The sequence below is a fragment of the Neovison vison genome, chromosome 10, assembly GCF_020171115.1.
Source record: "Neovison vison isolate M4711 chromosome 10, ASM_NN_V1, whole genome shotgun sequence".
Taxonomy (NCBI): Eukaryota; Metazoa; Chordata; class Mammalia; order Carnivora; family Mustelidae; genus Neogale; species Neogale vison.
This window is the reverse complement of record NC_058100.1, coordinates 67,633,964-67,654,587: the sequence shown is the minus strand read 5'-3', so window position 1 is coordinate 67,654,587 and position 20,624 is coordinate 67,633,964. Positions and strand designations below refer to the sequence as shown.

The 20,624-nt window shown below is 35.0% G+C and overlaps 1 protein-coding gene across 1 annotated transcript in view; it reads right to left on the bottom strand.

The window, feature by feature from the left end:
- NEK7 (NIMA related kinase 7) overlaps nucleotides 1-20,624 on the bottom strand; it is a 153,422-nt gene that overhangs the window by 30,168 nt on the left and 102,630 nt on the right. The window contains exons 6-7 of the mRNA XM_044267546.1: nucleotides 11,380-11,488; nucleotides 10,374-10,481 (exon numbers count right to left, since the gene is read on the bottom strand). Of these exons, the coding sequence (XP_044123481.1) occupies nucleotides 10,374-10,481; nucleotides 11,380-11,488 (217 nt within the window). The remainder of the gene's footprint in view (nucleotides 1-10,373; nucleotides 10,482-11,379; nucleotides 11,489-20,624) is intronic.

Sequence of the window (20,624 nt, the reverse complement as noted above, 5' to 3'; positions counted from 1 at the left end):
CTGTTTTACACACGTGCTCGTTATAGTGACGGAGAGGTTAAATGTGCACAGTTTAAAATTAGATCATAGCTTCTTCCTGGAGCCATTATTGAAGTCTAAAAAGGGCTGAAAGTTAAAAATAAATCAGCGAAAGTAGCCGATAGCACTGACTGAACATATGTTGCCTTTACGGCCCCAAGTCGCCTTGGACTTTGACGGGGAATAAGCCAAAGAAAACTCCGCAGAGAGGTGCTAGGGAAAGGTGTGGGAAAAACCAGTATGTGACCACAGGTGGCACTTGGCACCAAAAATGAAACTGTTTTAATGCCTGGTTCAAGAACACTAATTTCCCAAGTTGAAATCAGAAGCTATATCACACTTGGAAATAGTGTGGGGAACATGATTTGTACACTCAAGAGACTCCAGTGTGAAAATGCTGGTATCTGGTTTGAGTGATGGTCATGCATTTACTCTTCTGGTAATATCACAAAATCTGAGAACCATTTGTCTCACTGCAGAAGGTAAAGAGAAGTTCAAACAATCTTCTAACAACAACAAAAACAACAATTTCCCCCCAAGGGGTTTCAAATATTTTCTAGCACAAGGATCAGTATCAGAGAGTCCTACTTTGGTTTTTGTTTTTTGTTTTTTTTTAATCTACATTTTCAGGATGTACAACAAACACACATAATAGCTAAAGTCACACATGTATATGCAAAAAGAAAATTTTCCATCTTTCCTCTTCAGGGGAGGGCGGATATTGAAAGTAAGTAAAATGGATATTGAAACATTATTAATCTAACTATTCTCATTTGTTTTTCTTCTTTCCAGAAACCAGATAGGAAACACTTCATTGTGTATAATAAATGCAACTCTGGTGCAAACAGATTTGCTTAAATAGCAGCTAACTACCCCCAATTACTTACATACACATTTGGAGTACATAATGTGTTGAGATTTTGTAGCAGATTAGCTTTCCTAATTAATATTATTAAAATTACTTTTTATCTCCGCCTATATTCTAATCCATGAGGGAGTAAGCCATTCAAGAAGCAGAACTGGAACTGAGGAAAGAAAGTCCCTTGAGAATTAAATAAACTTTTGTTAAACACACACACACATACACACAAAACAAAAGAAAACAAAAAAGTGCAATAAACTAACAATAAGAGAGAACTTGTCTGCAAAATTTATATTATGCCAAGTATGGTATATTCTCCCCTAAAAAGAAAATGTACATCACAATGCAATAAAACACCTATAAAGCCGGGCGCCTGGGTGGCTCAGTGGGTTAAGCCGCTGCCTTCGGCTCAGGTCATGATCTCAGAGTCCTGGGATCGAGTCCCGCATCGGGCTCTCTGCTCAGCAGGGAGCCTGCTTCCCTCCCTCTCTCTCTGCCTGCCTCTCTGCCTACTTGTGATTTCTCTCTGTCAAATAAATAAAATCTTTAAAAAAAAAAAAACACCTATAAAGCTTTATAATAAAAATGTGAAATTTTAATGTCAAAATATCTGCCCAAAAAAGAAAGTGCTTAGTTTAATGCAAACTTTCATTAAACCTCCAACTTTTAAACAACTTCACCTTATCAAGTCATTAAAGGAAGATACAAACAAATTCTCCATAATGTCTACTAAAACAGTGTGGTAAGCAGAATTCTGGCCCCCATAATCTCTGCCCTCTAGTGTCATACTGTATAAGCCATGTTACCTGGCAAAAATGACTTTACATGAGCACCTGGGTGGCTCAGTGGGTTAAAGCCTCTGCCTTGGGCTAAGGTCATGATCTCAGGGTCCTGGGATCGAGCCCCACATTGGGCTTTCTGCTCAGCAGGGAGCCTGCTTCCCCTCTCTCTCTGCCTGCCTCTCTGCCTACTTGTGCTCTCTCTGTCAAGTAAATAAATAAAAGTCTTCTAAAAAAATGACTTTACAGATGTAAGATTATGGACTTTACAATAGATTATCCTAGATTATCAGTGAGAGATGTAAGGGAAGGGGCAGGAGGGATCCAAAGTGTGAGAGGAATTTTACCTGCCACTGCTGGTTGTAGAGATGTGAAAAAGGGTTTAAGCCACTAAATTTATGGTAATTTATTAGGACAATAATTGAAAACAAAAAGAAATGTGCTAATGATTAATGCATTGCATGGGAGAGAGGAACATTCAATTCAATGAGCTGAGAACCAATTATGTACCAAGAACTACACTAGGCAATAGGGGGCTAAAAAGAGAAGCATATATGGTTTGAAAAATGTTTGACCCCTACAAGCTCACTGGATTATTTTGGGATGGGATGAATTATGCTTTGGGGAGTTTTTTAGAGGAGGCGGGGGGGGGGGGGGCGTGGTAGTAAGAGAAGTCTTCTTTACCATAGGAAGACTAAAAGAATAAATTATGGTCTTTTGTAGTTTAAATGAACTCTGGCCTGTTCATTAATTGATACGACACTAATCCAGGTAATCACAACTACCTTAATGTTGAATAAGAGATCGACACAGAAAACAGTTCATGTGCTACATGGCACTTACTCCATAGCTGGTATTTGAAGCTTGGTAAGTAGTAGTTTTTACTACAAATTTTTTAAATTGACCAAAATAAGGTCCCTAGCATAAATACATCCAGCAGGGATTAACTACAGCTTTACCGATCAAGAGAAAAGTCATGAGGGATCAACAGTCTCATGAATTATTCTGATTTGAAAAATAATTTCTCTGAAGCAAAAATAATCCTAATCCCAACTCTAATAATAATCTCTGCTCAGAAATTCCTTTTAGAATAATGAAAATTCCCTAAGGCTCTCTATGGCTACTTCTGCATATTCACCACTAGCACACATTCCCTCTGAGAGTGTTAATTATGCTTTAGGTGCAACAGCAACAAATGTATCACAAAAATGAACAATTAGGGAAAGAATACAAAACAAACAATTAGAAAAATAAGTCGGGTAATTTCTGCTTCATCTCATGCCCATGGACAATGTTCACATTTATTATCTCTGGTTCTCCTCTTCCTTAACACACGGAAATTACACTACCCCAATTCCCTTGAGACAGGTAAGGTCGTGAGACTTGTTTTGTACAATAAAATATGAATGGGCATTATCTGTGTTATAAAGAAGTAGAACGGGTTTAATTCAGAGGCAGTAAGTGATTGACCATGTTCTCCCACCCTCATGAGATAGCAAAAACTTACGTTGATACGCCAGGTCGCCACATGGAGAGAGGGCAGCTACCCTAGGCCCACAATGGACTTCGGGTGACCAGCCAGAATATGCTTTAGTGCCAAGCAACTGAGATCCTCTAATACTGAACCTGACCTCTGCTTACTGAGCATAATCTAACCCACACTTACTGATAGACTCCGTTAAATCCATCCTTTGATATGTAGCCTGTCTCTACACCCATTCATCATTTAAATCAATACTCATTATCTATTATGTGCAATGCCTTCTTCTAGGTATTTAGAACACATCATGAAACCAAAAACACAAAGACCCCTTTCTTCATGAAGGTTAAATTTTAGCTGGAGGAGAGAGAAAAAAGCATAAAGCATAACAAATAAATTATATAGCATATTGGAGGTAAGAAGTCCTAATGAGAAAAGAAAAGTTATACAAGGTAAGGATTAGGAATTCTAGGGAGGGTAAAGGAGCAGAGGTCAGGTTCAGTATTAGGGAATCTCAGTTTCCTACTTTGTAACAGCCAATCTACCTAGTTAGAGAACACTGAGGAACAAGGAGAAAATGTCCTTTAAAACTGCTTGTAAATTACACAATGCTATATACATATTCGTTCTTACTGCTGTTGCTAGTTCATAGCAGAAGAGGATTCCTCTGGGTCATTATTATAGGAAATAAGGGTAGTGTGATATGATTTTACTAAAAATCATATATTTGGAATACATAAAAATTATTCCGTGTATTCTGCTGTGTTTTTAAATATCCAAAGGTAAAGATACTTGATCCCTTAGCAATCTGCCTCTGGGTCAGACATCTGCTGAAAAGAGACTATAGAGTAAGTTAAGGAAAAAGTATAACAAAAGTATATTCTGTGTTTCATGACTTGAGAAAAATATACCCTGATTACCATGTTCCTATTTCACAGGTTTTGGTCTAACTGTACTTTTCAGGTTAGAAGAGCCACTTAGAAATATTTGCCGAAGTTGCCCGTAGGCAGAATGGCTGTGAAGAAAGACCTCAATATCCCTGAGGTCTATTTCCTGTTTATTTCTGAATCTGGGAGCATTAAGAGCAGTCAAGTCCAGGAGAGGGGGGTAAACTCTGGTCTCATATGTGGGTTCCTAGGCAATGTACAGGACAGAACAAGATAACTGCAGACGGAAATAAAAACAACAAATGAAAAAACATTACTAGAGTAGGAGAACATGCCACAAGGTACTGATACGGTGAAAAAAAGTCAGTTTTGTTGGGAGAGTAAGTCCTGCGTAGGAAGCCACAGACCCACTCACTATCCTCTAGCTATTTACCTCTCTGTGCCTCAGTTCTTGTGACTAGAAGGGGAATAATTCATACCCATAGTTCACACATCTCAGTAAGGGTCTTAGGGAATGGAATGATTTGTAAATTGTACAGAGCCCCCACGCATGTTATTACCCACCCCCAGAAACAAAGAGAATACTGTAAATGGTTAATTTGATTGATCAAATGACCTAATAACCAAGCAGCAAGTCAGGAGAATGTCTAAAAGTATGTGGAAAGCGGGAATCTGTCTTTAAGTAAATGGAACAGCATGACTTGGGGGGCCTGGGTGGTTCAGTCAGTTAAGCATCTGCCATGGGCTTAGGTCATGATCGCAAGATTCTGGAATCAAGCAGTGTAGGGCTCCCTGTTCAGTTGGGAATCTGTTTCTTCCTCTCCCTCTGCCTTCCCCCTCCCCAGCTCATTCTCTCTCTCTCTCTCTCTCTCTCTCTCTCATTCTCTCTCTCTCTCTCTCAAAATAAATAAAATCTTAAAAAAAGAAAAAGAAAAAGAAAGAAAGGAAGGAAGGAAGGATGGATGGATGGATGGATGGATGGATGGATGAATTGTAAACAAAGACCAGTGTTTTCCAAATTACAGGCCATTATCAATTAATGAGTTGTAAAATCAACTTAGTGGGTTGCAACTAGCATTATTTTCAGTAAAATAAAACAGAACAGACAATTCAGTTGTAATGTAAAGCACTGTCTCAGGAACCTTTTGCTTCAATTATATACGGTTACATTCCTGTGCAATCACATTGTTGCTGGGGTCATTGTCAAGAAACTTAAATGCCACTTACCTAGACTGTTAAGAAGTTTGAGTCAAGGGAGACAGATGTGTCCTCATTTAAATTTTATATAGATATAGATATATGTATCTATATCTATATATAGAACAGATTTTTTAAAATAATTTTTTTATTTTTTATAAACATATATTTTTATCCCCAGGGGTACAGGTCTGTGAATTGCCAGGTATATATATAACAGATTTTTTAACACCTGTAACATTTATAAGGTTGACAATACAAAAAAAAAAAAAAAAAAAAAAAAAGGCAAGATTCACAGGGCTATATATAATCCTACTATTAGTCTCCCTAGCAACACCCTCTGTCCAAATCAGTACAAAAGCACTAAATGAAGATCTGATTTAACATAACTTCATGTACAAAACAAAAGGAGGAGGGGGACAAAAACAAAGTTACTATCTAAATCATAGATTATAGGCAGCAACAAACTTTCTATACTATGAGCTAATGAGTTCATGTGGTATCTCTGTTCAGTTTTGGGTAGCACATCCTGAGAGGCTCTCAGAGACAAAGGAGGGCCACCACTGGACACAGAAGAACCTGAAAACAGCAGACAATAGTGGGCATAATTATCCCAAGAAGGCAAAAGAGGCTCATGGCTTCAGTCTTCACAGCATGTCACGCTCTCCAATTACCGTCTCGCAGAAGCTCGCCACCGTACTTAGAATGAGATGTGGGAGCTCTTCCCACATCTGGCTACAACCCTTCCCTCACGCTGCTCCAGCAAACTTTCCACTGACAGAGCTTATCCTGCGTCTGCCCCTTTGTGTAAAATGCTCTTCCGTCAGTCTGACACACTGTTCCCTAGGTCATGTGTAGTTGGTTCTTCTGCATCCTGATCTTGGTTCAAAGTCACCTCCTCCAGGAGACCTTATCTGACCAGGTCTCTTCTAACATAAGCCTCCTCCTAGTCACGCTCTGTCACATGGCTAACAAATAAAAAAAATGAAAGCATCAGATAATTATCTATTCCCTCACCCCACACTGAGATCTATGAAGATCACTGGTCTTGTTTAGGCTTGTTCCTGGTCCCTAGAACAGCACATGCATAAGAAAGGTACTAAAACTGTCTTTTAAATGATTCAATTCAGGTACTTTACAAGAACAATAAACAGTACATGAATTCCTTCTCCCTTTTCCCTTCATCCCTTTGCTATATCTTCACCACTTTCGTATTCACCCAAGCAACTTAACAGCACATTATGGTGAACGAAAACACCTTTATGTTCATGTATTATTAGAGATTAGGGCAAAACATAGAATAGTTATCCACATTTCTATTTTCATCAATTGGAAACTGAGAAGTGGGAAAAGTTAATAAATGGTTTGATCAAAGTCCTACAGTACAAGGGACATGTCCTCCATTCTCTCCAAAACATCATGCTATTTCTCACATTCGGAACAAAGCAAGAGGAGAAACACGGCTGGCACATAAGGAGGGAGGGCTGTGTAGTCAACGGCAAGAATGAAAAGTTACAGAGGACATCAAACTCTAGAGGACCCCGACTACTTAAGGACTCTGTATGACATCCTTTAGGCAACAGGGAACAATCAAGGATTTGGGGGGGAAGTGATATAATCAGATAATCTCTTTTAGGAAGGTTAAGTCTGCTGGAAATGTATATAGTTGACTTTCTTAAAATAGTAGAAACAAGGGAGAACATTTTCCAAGTTTAAACATAAAGTCACTATGGATTAAGGAAGCGGGAAAAGAAAACAGAGACTGTGACTCAACATATATGCTGGGAGCAGGGAGGAAGTAGAAGGAAAGTGAAGGCCTCTGAGAATTTTTTTTTTTTTTCTATTCTGAGGATTTGAACATAGTCTGAACATCCAGCAACATCAGATTTTATATTTGTAATTTTTAAGCCTATTCCTTGTTGACATATTTTTAATTAAGAAAAATGGTTCTGAAAACACTATAAATGTGACCATCCGTACAACTTTATTTGCTACAGAAAATGTGACAGAACTACAGATTCTACTGCATGTTCATTTGTTATCAAAAAATGAAATAATACAAATAAGTGATACAAAATGAACAGAAAATTGAAAAATTCAAATGCTTGACAATCTTTTAAAGATTGTTAAAAAATAAGAAATGTTGGAAGTGTGAGTTCCTATTAATGAATCAAAGTAAGAAAAAATAGCATCCTTTAACTTCATTTCTGAATAGTAATATATATTTTGGAAAACAGAAAATGTAAGTGTGTAACTGTAGCAAGGTGTTTTTAAAATCCTATTAGTTTTTGTTTTTTAAATTAAATTCCTAAAAACATCTCCTTTACAAAGTTAAATGAAATAGGGCTCCAAGATCAACTTCATTTGATATAAAAACAGTATAAACTACACACAGATCTCACTTATTTGTAGTTACATTCAAATTTAGACCTGCCCTAGTGATAAATCATGCCCTACGGATATTACCCTAGTAAAATCAGAAAACAAATCAACACAGAATAAAATATATAATTCTATCATATTTTCTATAAGCAAAATAAATTCACTTAGATGCCACAATTTCAACTGCTTTTCATAATCAACTCTTTAGAAGTAAAGTTAGGATTTGCTCTTAAAAATAAAAATTCATGATAATAATATATAAGGATAATAATTCTTTTAGAAATAACATAAGTTGAGGTGCCTGGGTAACTCAGTCGTGAAGCATCTGCCCTCAGTGCAGGTCATGATCCCAGAGTCATGGGATCGAGCCCCACACCAGGCTCTTTGCTCAACAGGAAGCCTGCTTCTCACTCTCGCACTCCCCCTGCTCGTGTTCCCTCTCTTGCTGTGTCTCTATCAAATAAATATACAAAATCTTTTAAAACAATAAATAAATATAAGTAATGTAGTAAGTCAACAAACATAAGTCTGTGTCAGGATTTATATCCTTGTTATTTTATACATATTCTTGGTTAGCAGACAATTTTTCCTGATCCTTCTAAATAGGTTTTTTATTGGGTCCACAGAGTCATGGTAGGCCAGAATTCAATCTTTAATTCTGGATGTTACACTCTGCTCACTGAACTTGAGTTTCAGACCATCAAAATCTATACTTTGCAGAGAAGACAAGCAGGAACAAAAGACATTTTCTGATTTTAAGAGTATTTTTTTTCTCAAAATAATATGGGAAAAAGTACTTGTGAAAGAAATTATTTTTCTACCGATTCATTCATCAAAGAAAGTGTCTCGCTGCTTCTTCCTCACTGGCTGCATTACAGGTGGCCCCGTCTATTTCACATGCACACACATACATACTTACATAGCTACATAAAACTATATGACCCTAAGTAAAGTTCTTTAGATAAACCCTGATATGATAGAATTTCTTAATGAATTTACTCTCCATATCACATAATTTGAACTAACACATCACCAAAACGAGAAGATGCACGTTTATCAACCCTGTTTGGAACTTTTGTACAAGGCAAGGGCCGGCAAGCCCAAAACTGCTGTTAGTTTCACTCCCCAGAGCCTTCGAGTCAGGGGACAGCGTGCTCACAGTGACAGTCTGCAAAGCAGCATTTAAGAAATACACATGTGCGCCTGAGCACGGGTAGGCAGGTGTGCAGCGTGTGTGTTTGTGTGTGTGTGTACATACGTCTGTAAGTGTAATTTCTAGGTAAACTAAGTGACAGAATTCTGTTAAAACATTCAGGTGAGTAACTAAGTGAAAAACATGTTACTTTTACTGTGAGAAATGACACTGACATGGAATAGTCTACGTTTTCTTCATATTTGCATTGTTAAGAGTTGTAACTTCCAAATAAAACTTGTGAAAGTGCCACTAAAATGCATGCATTTCTTATCAAATCTTCTTAACCAGAAAAATTTGTAATGCTCTCTAAAAATAAATGTAAAGTGAAAGGGAACAAGACAGTATTACTCGACATCAGTTGAAAATTAATTTTCTTAGAACACTTGACAAAATAAAAACTCTGTGAAAAGGGTAAAGTATTATCTTTCTATCACTCTTTAACTCAGGATCCAGTATTTTGTCATTCAGCAGTGATTGGTTGCCTACTTCTGTGCCAGATCCTGTTCTAAACATAAAAGAAATTAAACGACAGGTTCAGGGCCACACAGAGTCTTCCTAACAAAGCAGGAAAAACTTTAAAAAATCTAGTCAACCATTTTAGATGCTTATTTCACTACCCTACTATCTAGTGTAATTCACTTATTCCTCATCAGGCCATTTTGAAGTTTTTTATTTCACATTTAAACACAATTTTATAAAAAGATTTAATGGTTTTCAGTGAAATTATGATACCAAAGATGGGGCACCATTAAATTAAAGTCAACTTATTTTTATCTTAATTCTTATTTTATTCTGGTTGTTACCATTTTATTTAAGTTTTATATTTACAAGAACAAAATGTGATATGAAGAGTTTTAAGAGAAGCTCTGTCTCTCTCTTTAGATTATTAGATTTAAAAATTATTTCTTCCTAGTAATTTCTATTGTTTCTGAAGTGCACAACTTTTTCCCATCGTTAACATAATGTAACAGCTACTATATTCTGTTCTATTTTAGATATAAGGGATATTGCTATATTATTAGTTTTAGAATGAATATACTGCAGATATCTTCAATATAACTTAGGAGACTATTTTCCTCATTAGTTTTAGACCATCTTTAAGGTTTTCCCCTCTGTAGTAATCACATCGATATGTGTTATTTTAATAAACAAACATTTACAAATTTACTACATTATTTTTAAATAGTCAGGTGAAGTACCCTTTCATGATATGGTTTAATTATCATATCTCCGTATGATCTCAATGTTGTTAAATGAAGAATGAAAGGAATGCTCCACAGCAACTGTTGAAACCAAGTTTGTTTATTAGTATTTTTTTTTTTTTTTACCAAATGTCTACCTGGGGTCTAATTAACAGAAGTATCCAACTGTCATGTAAATGGACACATTTTGTTTAACAGAGAATGACAGGGATCTACTCAGGATCTGATGATTTTAAAAACAGTTGTCTTTAGACTGTAAGAGCTGGCATATAATTAGTATATCCCTTATGTTGTTTTTCACCACACACATGCACACACAAGCACACATGCACACACACGATAACTGAATGAAATTATATTGTGTCTCTTACCTAAAGAATGTGCAGCTGTGGTTTTGGAGCTGAAAAACCGACCAAGCCCAAGATCTCCAAGTTTTACCACTCCAGTGGCTGTAATGAACACATTAGCTGGTTTTATATCTGTGAAGAGATGAAGGAATCAGGTGAAAGATGATGTCAGCTTAGGTATTTTCAAGGGATTAAAATACTTTTCATGGCAGAATTTAAACTCTATCTTAAAAATGAAAGAAAGTCGGTTTGAATTTTGACCCAATTGCTTCATTCTGGGTAATTTTGATAGAGCCTTATTACTTCTGAGGTCTTAGTCCTCTGATAAAGAAATAATCATCAATGCAGCATGATAGAGATTGCTCCTAATCTTCACTTAAAATTCATTTTCAAAGAAACTTTTGTGAAATGCAAAGCACAAAATAAATTTATGCCCATTTTATATCAATATTAAATATCTTATTAAACATTAATTTATTGATACATTTACATAAAATATAAAATCATAACTCTATTATGAACATAATTATTTATTTAGATGACTTTACAAATCATAATTGCTTAAATAAACTGTATTGACATTTTTCACACCCCAAAATCAGAGGATCAGTTCCTAAGTGATGCCACCTTTACATGCTCTGCCCAACTACTTGATTGACAATCAAGAATATATTAAGAGCTAATGTTAAAAATTAAGAAATGAAGTGGCCCTGATAGATACTGTCCACTGAGTCTTCCTTACACATAATCAACTGCTCTCCTGCACCTTTTCTTTTTTTTTTTAAGCTACCAACATTATTAGCAGGATGCTCAGAAGAGGCAAAGCAGAACAGTAACTAATTCTCATTTTTCTTTAAAACAAGTAGGGCTCTACTGAAAGGCTTTTCATCCTAGTAAATGATAATTTGAAAATAAATTAACTGAGAAAGCATGATACTATGCCATGACTGGAAGGTATTTATTCTTAAATTGCCAAATAACCTGCATCACTTAAAACAACTTTAGAAATTATTTGTGGTTTTTATCCTACCTCTATGCATGACTCGTCGGGAATGCATGTGTTCCAATGCACTGCAGAGTTGAACAAAGTATTTCCAAACGGTCCTTTCAGGAATTAGCCGCTTTTGTTTCTTAAAATGCTTTTTAAAAAATTTAAATAAGAATTATTAGGAATTAAAATATCTTCAGACTACATTCTGACATGCAAAATGCCTTACGTCAGAAAAACACTTAGTTTTATCTATCTATTGCCAACTAAAAAGCATATGATTTCCCACAGTGAGATGATTTCAAGAATTTTTACCTGACATATTAGCTTAAATTTCTTACTATTATATCTGAAGTTAGCATAGGCCACATAAAGCTACATCTTTGTGATGTCCAAGATTTCAAAAAATTAACATCTATTAAAATAATTTCCTATTCTAAAAGGATGATGTCAAATTTCATTTTAAGAAAACACAGAATAAAATAGTCTGAAAACCTGAAGGTAATTATGTTCATTAAAAGACAATTCTTCTCCTGACAGAAGGCTTCACTATAGAACTCCTTTTAAATATTGAACCACCTTGGTGATTTGAAATATCAGTTAATTTATTAAAAATTAAATAACAGATTTATGTAAAAAGTTTTCATGAATATTTCTACTGCACATTAATTAAAAACAAACAAACAAAAAAAACCACAAAACCTGTACTTTGAATGGATGAAACCAAACTTCATAGAAGAAAAACATTATAGGAAGGTCCAGGCAAAAAGCTGAGCACCAACAACCTAGCTGGGAAAGGGTGGGCCCTCAATCACCCAAAGAACTACAAAACCAGAGGTATATATTTATGCCCATTTTCCTATATTACATTTGTTAGAAGAATATATCTCCTTCAAGAACAAAGTTTTTAGTTTCCTAAAATTCATAAAGATTACATAAAAATTATTTTTCTAACACAAAAATGCAACTGGTTTCCTGTTTAACGATATTTACAAATGACCAACATGAAATACTACATATAAGGAAGTTTTTATGACATCTTCTGATAATTTTAACTTTTAAAAAACACAAATAGTTATTAACAGATATCAACATTTAAGTGCGTACTATAGTGCATTTTTTCTGGAAAAGTTTTTGGATGTTCAACTGATTTGATCTGTTATTGAAAATGGAGAAACTATAATTTGGGTAATTGCAAAGCCTCTGTCAATTTTTTACCCCTATGACCAGTTGAGGGCAGGCTGAAAGAAGAACATAGGGAAATCTGTTGATATCCCTACTTCATACTTAGCAAAAGATTATATCTACTGTCTCATATGTACTCAATATACCAAAAAGATAAATCTTCAAGGAAAAGCCAGTAACTTTAGATTAATGTTAACTATGGAAATGAATTTAGTAATTTCAAGGGCTATTAACATCAGTAGGAAAAAACAAGTAACAATTAGATGACCAGGTAATTAAAGAGCAAATCAGAGTATTACTAAAATGCTGAAAACCTCCCATATCATGCATGTTTCAATATTCAGTATTTTTAATTGCAGACTGTGTCAACATCACTCTTCATTCTAAAGGGCCATGCTGCAAAGTCAGTTCTATACACATAATTTTCTTTCAGATTTGGAATGAGTCCAAATAAAGCCTGTCTATGTGCTCTCCCTGATGCTGGATTAGCATATCAGAAGACTGTTTGATGTCAACAGGAAGATGGGACCAGGTTTCTTTTCATTCAAAAATAAATATAATGCATCATGTAAGCTTCAGACCATGAAAGAACAATTTTATGCTTTAATACAGATTCTGAAATCCTCATAGTCATAATGAATTTGGCACATTACTTTTAACATCTCATTATTTAAACAATAAATCATATACATAGGAGAAAGCAGAATGAAAAAAATGGCCCTCAGAATGCACCGTTAGGGAAGATGTTATCAGACCAGACCAAGAGGGTCTGACCATTTTCATGTTTTTATATGCATTGAGACTATCTCTTTGAACAACAAATTAAAGATGAAGACAATAAATTGATATCAATACAATGCTACCTAGACAGAATGACCTGGCAAAAACTAAGTATCCAAATCAGTAACAGGTTTCTGAAGAATAATTTTACGAACCTGATTTTCTCATAAAAGAAAACAGAGGCAGTTTCATTATGTCACTGGTATCTCACAAATAAGTCTTATCTGTTTCACCACATGTAGTTTCCCATCACTTCTTAAGTACAGGGGTTTGTTTTTTTGTTTGTTTTATAAAACCAATACTTATGAGAAAAACCTGTCTGTTCTGATGGTGGCACTGTTGGCCATCTCTTAAAAAGAGGATGACCGGAAAAAAGGCAATGAAAATTTGATTTTTTTTTTATACTGGTAAAATTTATATTAGCATTACAGGGTAGAAACTTTCACAATGCCAAAGTATGAAAAAAAAAAAAACAACTTTTCTTGAAATTTATTCTAATATAGACATATCTGTTAATTCTTTAGTCAAATAGCATTACTGTTCAAAAATCCACTTTTTTTTCTAAAATTAAGACAGCCCTATGTAACTACTTAGCACTAGATTAGGAAAAAAAAAATCTAATGCCAAGAAACAGAAATTACAAATGCACACGTATTTGTCATGTGGTAAGTTTTTAATAAAGCAAGAAATAACATAGCCAAATTTTTTAAAGGTTCGTATCAATAAGCATTTATGTGAAAAGGAAGATTGTCCAATATGGCACTTTACTATATTTACATTATGAAACTGAACTTCAAGTTTTTTTAATCTGAAAATAAAGTATCTGAAAATTTACAAAGAGGCAGAAATTGGCACTCAGGTATACCTTATCACTTGGAATTAACTTTTATTTAGTCTTTTTTAAAAAACAGGGTAGTCTTTTCACTATGCAAAGCTTTAAATATTGTTTACTTTATAAACCTATTTACTATCTCCATTAACATCATTCAAGTAAACACTGAACATTATTCAAATTCAAGAAACAGACGTATCAAAAAGCTAGTCAATGTAAATATAAAAAAATCACAATATATTATATTCTCACTTATGTGTGAAAAGATTACCAGCCTTCTCTTAGGTGAAATTCAGCACACCTGGTAAAATATATTCATATTGCCACTTTAGCAATGTATATACATATTTATTAATATAAAAGAGGATGCTAAGGCAAGCTGCTTCCATTTGAAGATGCTGGAAAATAGTCACACCTTTAGAAAAAAATCACCTAACATCCTCCTCCAAATTAATACCCAACACCAAATCCAGTAATATAGTGGATGATTGCATATTTAAGGACCATTTTTTGGACTGAACTGGATGACTTGATTTCTGCACTCTAGACCATCGCTCCAAATGGAACGTATACATTACTTATTTCTAAGTTTTGCCATTCTAACATTCCTTTCAAGAAATTTTGGGAAAAGTTTCAATGATATTACCTATAATAAACTCATCCACAGAGAAAAAGCAGAAAATTATACTCCTGTTTTATTAAAAAAATTAATCTCCATGGTGTATCAAAATATTTAAGTCCACAGTTTGGTATGTTATTCTTTAAAGAAGAAAGTTTCAGACAAAACATCTAGAACAGCCAGGGCTGGCTTCATGAGCGATCTGTGTAGTCATGCAGGGCACTGTATTTAGTTTAATGCTCTCTTGTTGCCATCCTGAAATTCTTAACAATTTTACAGTGAAGGACCCACAACTGTGTATCTGGTCCCAGAATAATATACATGGAATCTTTTAGAAATGTACTGCTGTAGTTAAAACAAAAACAAAAAGCAAGTGGGATCCCGGGTACACAAGGCATTCCTGCAGAAGATCAGGAAAAAGATAATTAAATAATGAGAAATTATGAGGTAATAAGAAAACTAGAATTACAAGCCCCAAGCCTATCTCTTCCAAGTAACTAACAAGAGGAAGTAAATAATTCATGTTAATATAAGGACATACTTCCTGCTTAGGAATGTCATCAGATATTTAATGTGCTACTAATATATCTATTATTGTCATCTTTTATAAAGACCTGGTTATCAGCCTTGACATAACTGGTTGTGTTACCCTGAGCACGCCACTTAACTTAACCTTGGTAGGCCTCCATTTCCTCCCTATATTGAACAGAGTTTAGAGATGAGCTATAAGGTCCCCAATGTCTCTAAAATAGAATCTATGGTTCTACAGTCTCAGGGACAAATAAAACTTACATAAAGAAATGCCTGCTTGGCACATTTTCACATATAAAAATAATGCTATGTCCTATCCCTTAAATCTCCAGTTAATAAAAACAAAGCAAATAATAATAATAGTAATACCTCCGAGATCCCCATAGGTCCAGTTAATACTATAAAGGATCTTCACATGAGATGACAGGTAGTTAGAGAAACTTGCAATAGGTCAAACATTTACCATCAGAAGGGATGTTATGTTCCCAGACAAACACATCTCTGTAATTATAATGCATTTTCATAAGACTACATTTTGCAATGGTTGTTTCAAAGAAATTCAACGCACAGAGACGGGGTGATGGAAAGTATAGAATGCTTCTGAAAGCGTAACTGATGGTTCTAAGTGTGATTCGTATTACGTATTAATCTTTCTGTAAAAACATTTTTCTTCTGAAGGGTCTAAGGAGGTCTGAACAGACTAAATCACACAATACTTGCTATACACAATTTTGAGAATTATATAAATGTGTAAAATAGTTATGTCTCAATTAGAATTTTGGTTTGTAATACTAATTTGCAGCATATGACTATTTTCACTCTTGGCACTCTTGAATAAAATTCAGCAACGTGCAGTAGCTCTAGAAGGTGTGAAGTGGAATAGGACTGGCAGCCATGAGACCACTGAAAATACTTACCATTGGCATCTGAGTTTATTACTTTGATATTTCCCATGCAAGCTCCACTTGTCTTTTTTCCTTTCACGTAACGTCAGAAAACCCACTAAGAGTAGACAGCTGTTTTTAGATTATAATTTAATAGAATACCAATATAATCTATTCATTCTCCCATATCAAAATTATGTGGGTAATTAAGGAAGCTGAAATATGTTTCATCTTAGGGTAGGAAGGGTAAAGATTTTTCTCTGAGCAATTAAGTGTTGGGGGGAAAAAAACCCTTAAGTTATTAAGCAAAAAAGAAAAATAAGCTCCTATAATGTTTTTCCTCCAAAGAAGTTGCCTTCGGAACATTAGCACATTCATACTGAGGAAACTTAGGACATTAAAAAATCAGTAAGAATAGATGAATGCATCAGAATTATTACAAGAATTAATCCCCGAACTGCTGCCATGTGGTTAATTTTTAAGAGAAGCTTCTATGTTACTAAAACTAATAGAGAAGACACTTGGAAATCTCAGAGATTTTCTCTGCTGCACGAGAGGACTAGAGACAGAAAGAGTGAGCACAAAAGCAGAAAGTTAATCTTCAGGAAGACACAAGGTCACAAAGATAAACAGAAACATTTGCCTCTCTAATACATTCTTTCTGGTTCTGTTTTACCAGACATCAGTAAGATGCTTGGAAAGATATTTCAATATTCTTAATGGACAAGGGAAACACCACAGAACAATGAGACAGTAAAAGTCTCTTGGCAGAAATTCACTGGGGGCGGGGGGGGGAGTCTATATCTCTTCTCTACTTAACTGTTATAGCTACCAGTATGACTGCTCGTGATGTTACAGAATTTTTTAAAGGCAGCTTTAGGATCAGTGTTACCTTAAAATGTAAAGAGCAAGGCGTCCTTTAAAAAAATTATTTTCTAGGGGCACCTGGCTGGCTCAATGGTTAAGTATCTGCCTTGAGCTCAGGTCATGATTCCAGAGTCCTGGGATCAAGCCCCACATCTGGCCCCTCCTGGGCAGGAAGCCTGCTTCTCCCTCTCCACTCTCCTTGCTTGTGTTCCCTCTTGCACTGTCTCTCTCTCTCTCTGTCAAATAAATTTTAAAAATAAAATAAATAAAAAATAAAAATTATTTTCTAATTTTCCCAAGTAAATATAGTTCTGAAGTTACATATCACCTTTTAGTTATACTCACAGAATTACATAATGGTCATTAGGATTTAATTTACTAAAATCCCCAAGTTCTATACTACTTTATTATATCAAAGTACTTAAGTATTGAAGAAAACCCAGGTGATATTTTATCAGTAACACTGCTTTTATACAAATAATTCTGTATAACACAGCTACATGTACATATCAATGTAGGCATAAATCTATATGGATACACAAACACATGGCTGCCCATGCATGAGTGGGTAACTATGTACATATACATATGTATATAATATTCAATTCTGTATGGATTTTTTTTCAAATAGTGCCACTGATCTGTAACCTTAAACTTCCAAATAATTCTAAGGTCATATGCAACATAGACAACAATCTTATACAAAAGACTCAGAGGGAAACAGATCACATTTGAAATCACTGGCTATTCTCATAGTTGCCTGGCTTGGACTATACATTACATTTTATCCCAGACACTGAAATGGAAAGTGTAGGTGTCCTTGTAAACTATAAATCAGAGTCATCCAAGATAGATGATACTACTGGGAAGATTTTATTGCTTTAAGGATTCAAAGGTCAAAAGTGTAAAAGACATCTCAAAGTGATTTTATTTCTAGTCCAACCTCTAAATTTGGATAAGTGCAAGTAAAAATGTGTCTGCAAATGTAAAAAACAACCACACCAAAAAGGTGAACAAGATTTGTTAAGTTCTAATATTTGGAGCTAATAATTATCTTTAAAACACTGTTAGTATTTTAGCTAATTTATCAAAGCCTATGTTACACAAAATTGTAGGACAACGCCCCCCGCCCAATCCCGAAATTCTTGTATATAATTCCTCCGCTTGAGTGTAAGTTGAGTGGTGAATATGATGAATTATCATTCTTCTATCGTGTTGTCTTACATGGCAGGAAAGGTTTTGCTGATGAAACTAAGGCTCCAAATCAGTTTCTTTTGAGAAAGAAATCACCAAAATCACCAAAAAGGAGATTAACCTTGGTAGGCCTGGCTTAACCCAGTAAGCCCTTCATAAAAGTTAGAAATTCAAAGCCGGAGAGACTTGACTGCTGGCCTCAAGGGAACAAACTGCCAGGCTATGGAGAGGGCCATGTGGCAGGAACAGTACGAGATCTCTAGGACCCAAGGATGGTCCCCAGCTGATAACCATAAAGATAGTCATGTAATTGCAAGGAAATTAATTCTTCTTTTTTTTTTTTTTTTATTTATTTATTTGACAGAGAGAGAGATCACAAGCAGGCTGAGAGGCAGGCAGAGAGAGAGGAGGAAGCAGGCTCCCTGCCGAGCAGAGAGCCCAATGCGGGCCTCGATCCCAGGCAAACAAGGAAGAAAGCCCTAATCCTCAGATGAAATCACAGCCCCAGCTGGCACCTTGATTTCAGTCTTCTAAGACCTTGAGCAGAGAACCCACTAACCAGTATGTGAACTCACTTATCTACAGAAACTGTGAGATAAATTTGTATTGTTTTAAGTTGCTAACTTTGTGATAATTAGCCATAAAAGAAAAATACAAGTGAATTTCCTTTTTTTCTTAAAGATATTTATGTATTTATTTATTTGACAGAGACATCACAAGTAGGCAGAGAGGCAGGCAGAGAGAGAGGGGAAGCAGGCTCCCCGCTGAGCAGAGAGCCCAAAGCGGGGCTCAATCCCAGGACCCCGAGATCATGACCTGAGCCAAAGGCAGAGGCTTAACCCACTGAGCCACCCAGGCATCTCTACCATCTCTACAAGTGAATTTCTAAACACAGTAAAAATCAACACATAAAAGTAACTTTATGTGTATATAAAGGAAAGGAGTTTTAAGGCTTCTCCCAAATTTAAAGGGAATGCCATATAAGTGGTAACAATGCAGAAAATACAAGCTGCATATTCATATTAATATATCTAAATATATTAAGAAAAGATAGCCTAGATCAGGAACAAAACAAAGATGCCCACTCTCACCACTCCTATTCAACATCATAGAAGTCCTTGCCAAAGCAATCAGACAAGAGAAAGAAATAAAAGGTATCAGAATTAGAAAGGAAGAAGGAAGAAGTAAAATTGTCCCTATTTGTAGATGACATGATTTTATATATACAGAAAATCCTAAAGACAGAACCAAAAAAATGTTAACTCTAATCAATGAATTTATATAGCTACACAGAACAAAATTAATGTACAAAAATCAGTAGTGTTTCTGTATACTAACAATATGTTATCTGAAAAAGAAATAAAGAAAATGATCCCATAGCATCAATACCTATAAAATACTTAGGAATAAACTTAACCAAGGAGTTTTCTAGTCTAAAAACGGCAAGACATTGGTGAAAGAAATCAAAGGAGACACTAAAATAAATGGAAAATATCCTGTGTTCAGAGTTGGAAGAATTTTAGATTGTTAAAATGTTAATACTACCAAAGGCCATCTACAGATTCAAGGCAATCCCTATCAGAATTCTGATGGCATTTTTTATGAAAGTAGAAAAAACAATTCCAAAACTTACACAGAACCAAAAGATCCCCAAATAGTGAAAGTCAAAGCAATCCTAAGAAAGAATAACAAAGGGGCAGGCATCTTGAAATATCAAACTTCTTGATTTCAAACTATTCTATAAAGCTACAGTAATCAAAACAGTATGGTACTGTTATAAAAACAAAGACAGAAAGGAAACAGATCTGAGAGACCGGAAATAAACCCAAGCATGTATAGTCAATTAAATATTGGACAAGGGAGTTAAGAATACCCAATGGAAAAAAATAGTCTCCTCAATAAATGGTGCTGAGAAAAGTGGATATTCACATGTAAAGGAACGAAATTAGAATGAAACCATTAAAATCATGAAATTCCTTAAAAAAAAAGGAAAGAAAGAAAAGAAAAAGGAAAAACCTCCTTGACCTGGGTCTTGACAGCAATTATGCAGAAAGGATACCTAAAGCATAAGCAGCAAAAACGAGATAAACAAGGGTCATCATATTGAATTTAAAAACTTCAGAAGAAATGATCAACAAAGCAAAAAGGCAACCTATGGAATGGGGAAAAAAACTGCAAACCATATATCTGATTATGGATTAATACTCAAAATATATAAGGAACTAATACATCTCAACTGCAAATAGTAACAATAATAATAATAATAATCATGGAATTTAAAAAATTTAGGGCAAAAACCTAAATAGACATTTTTCTGAAGAAGATATATGAATGGACAACAGATATATGAAAAAATGCTCAACAACACTACTCATCAGGGAAATGCAAATCAAAA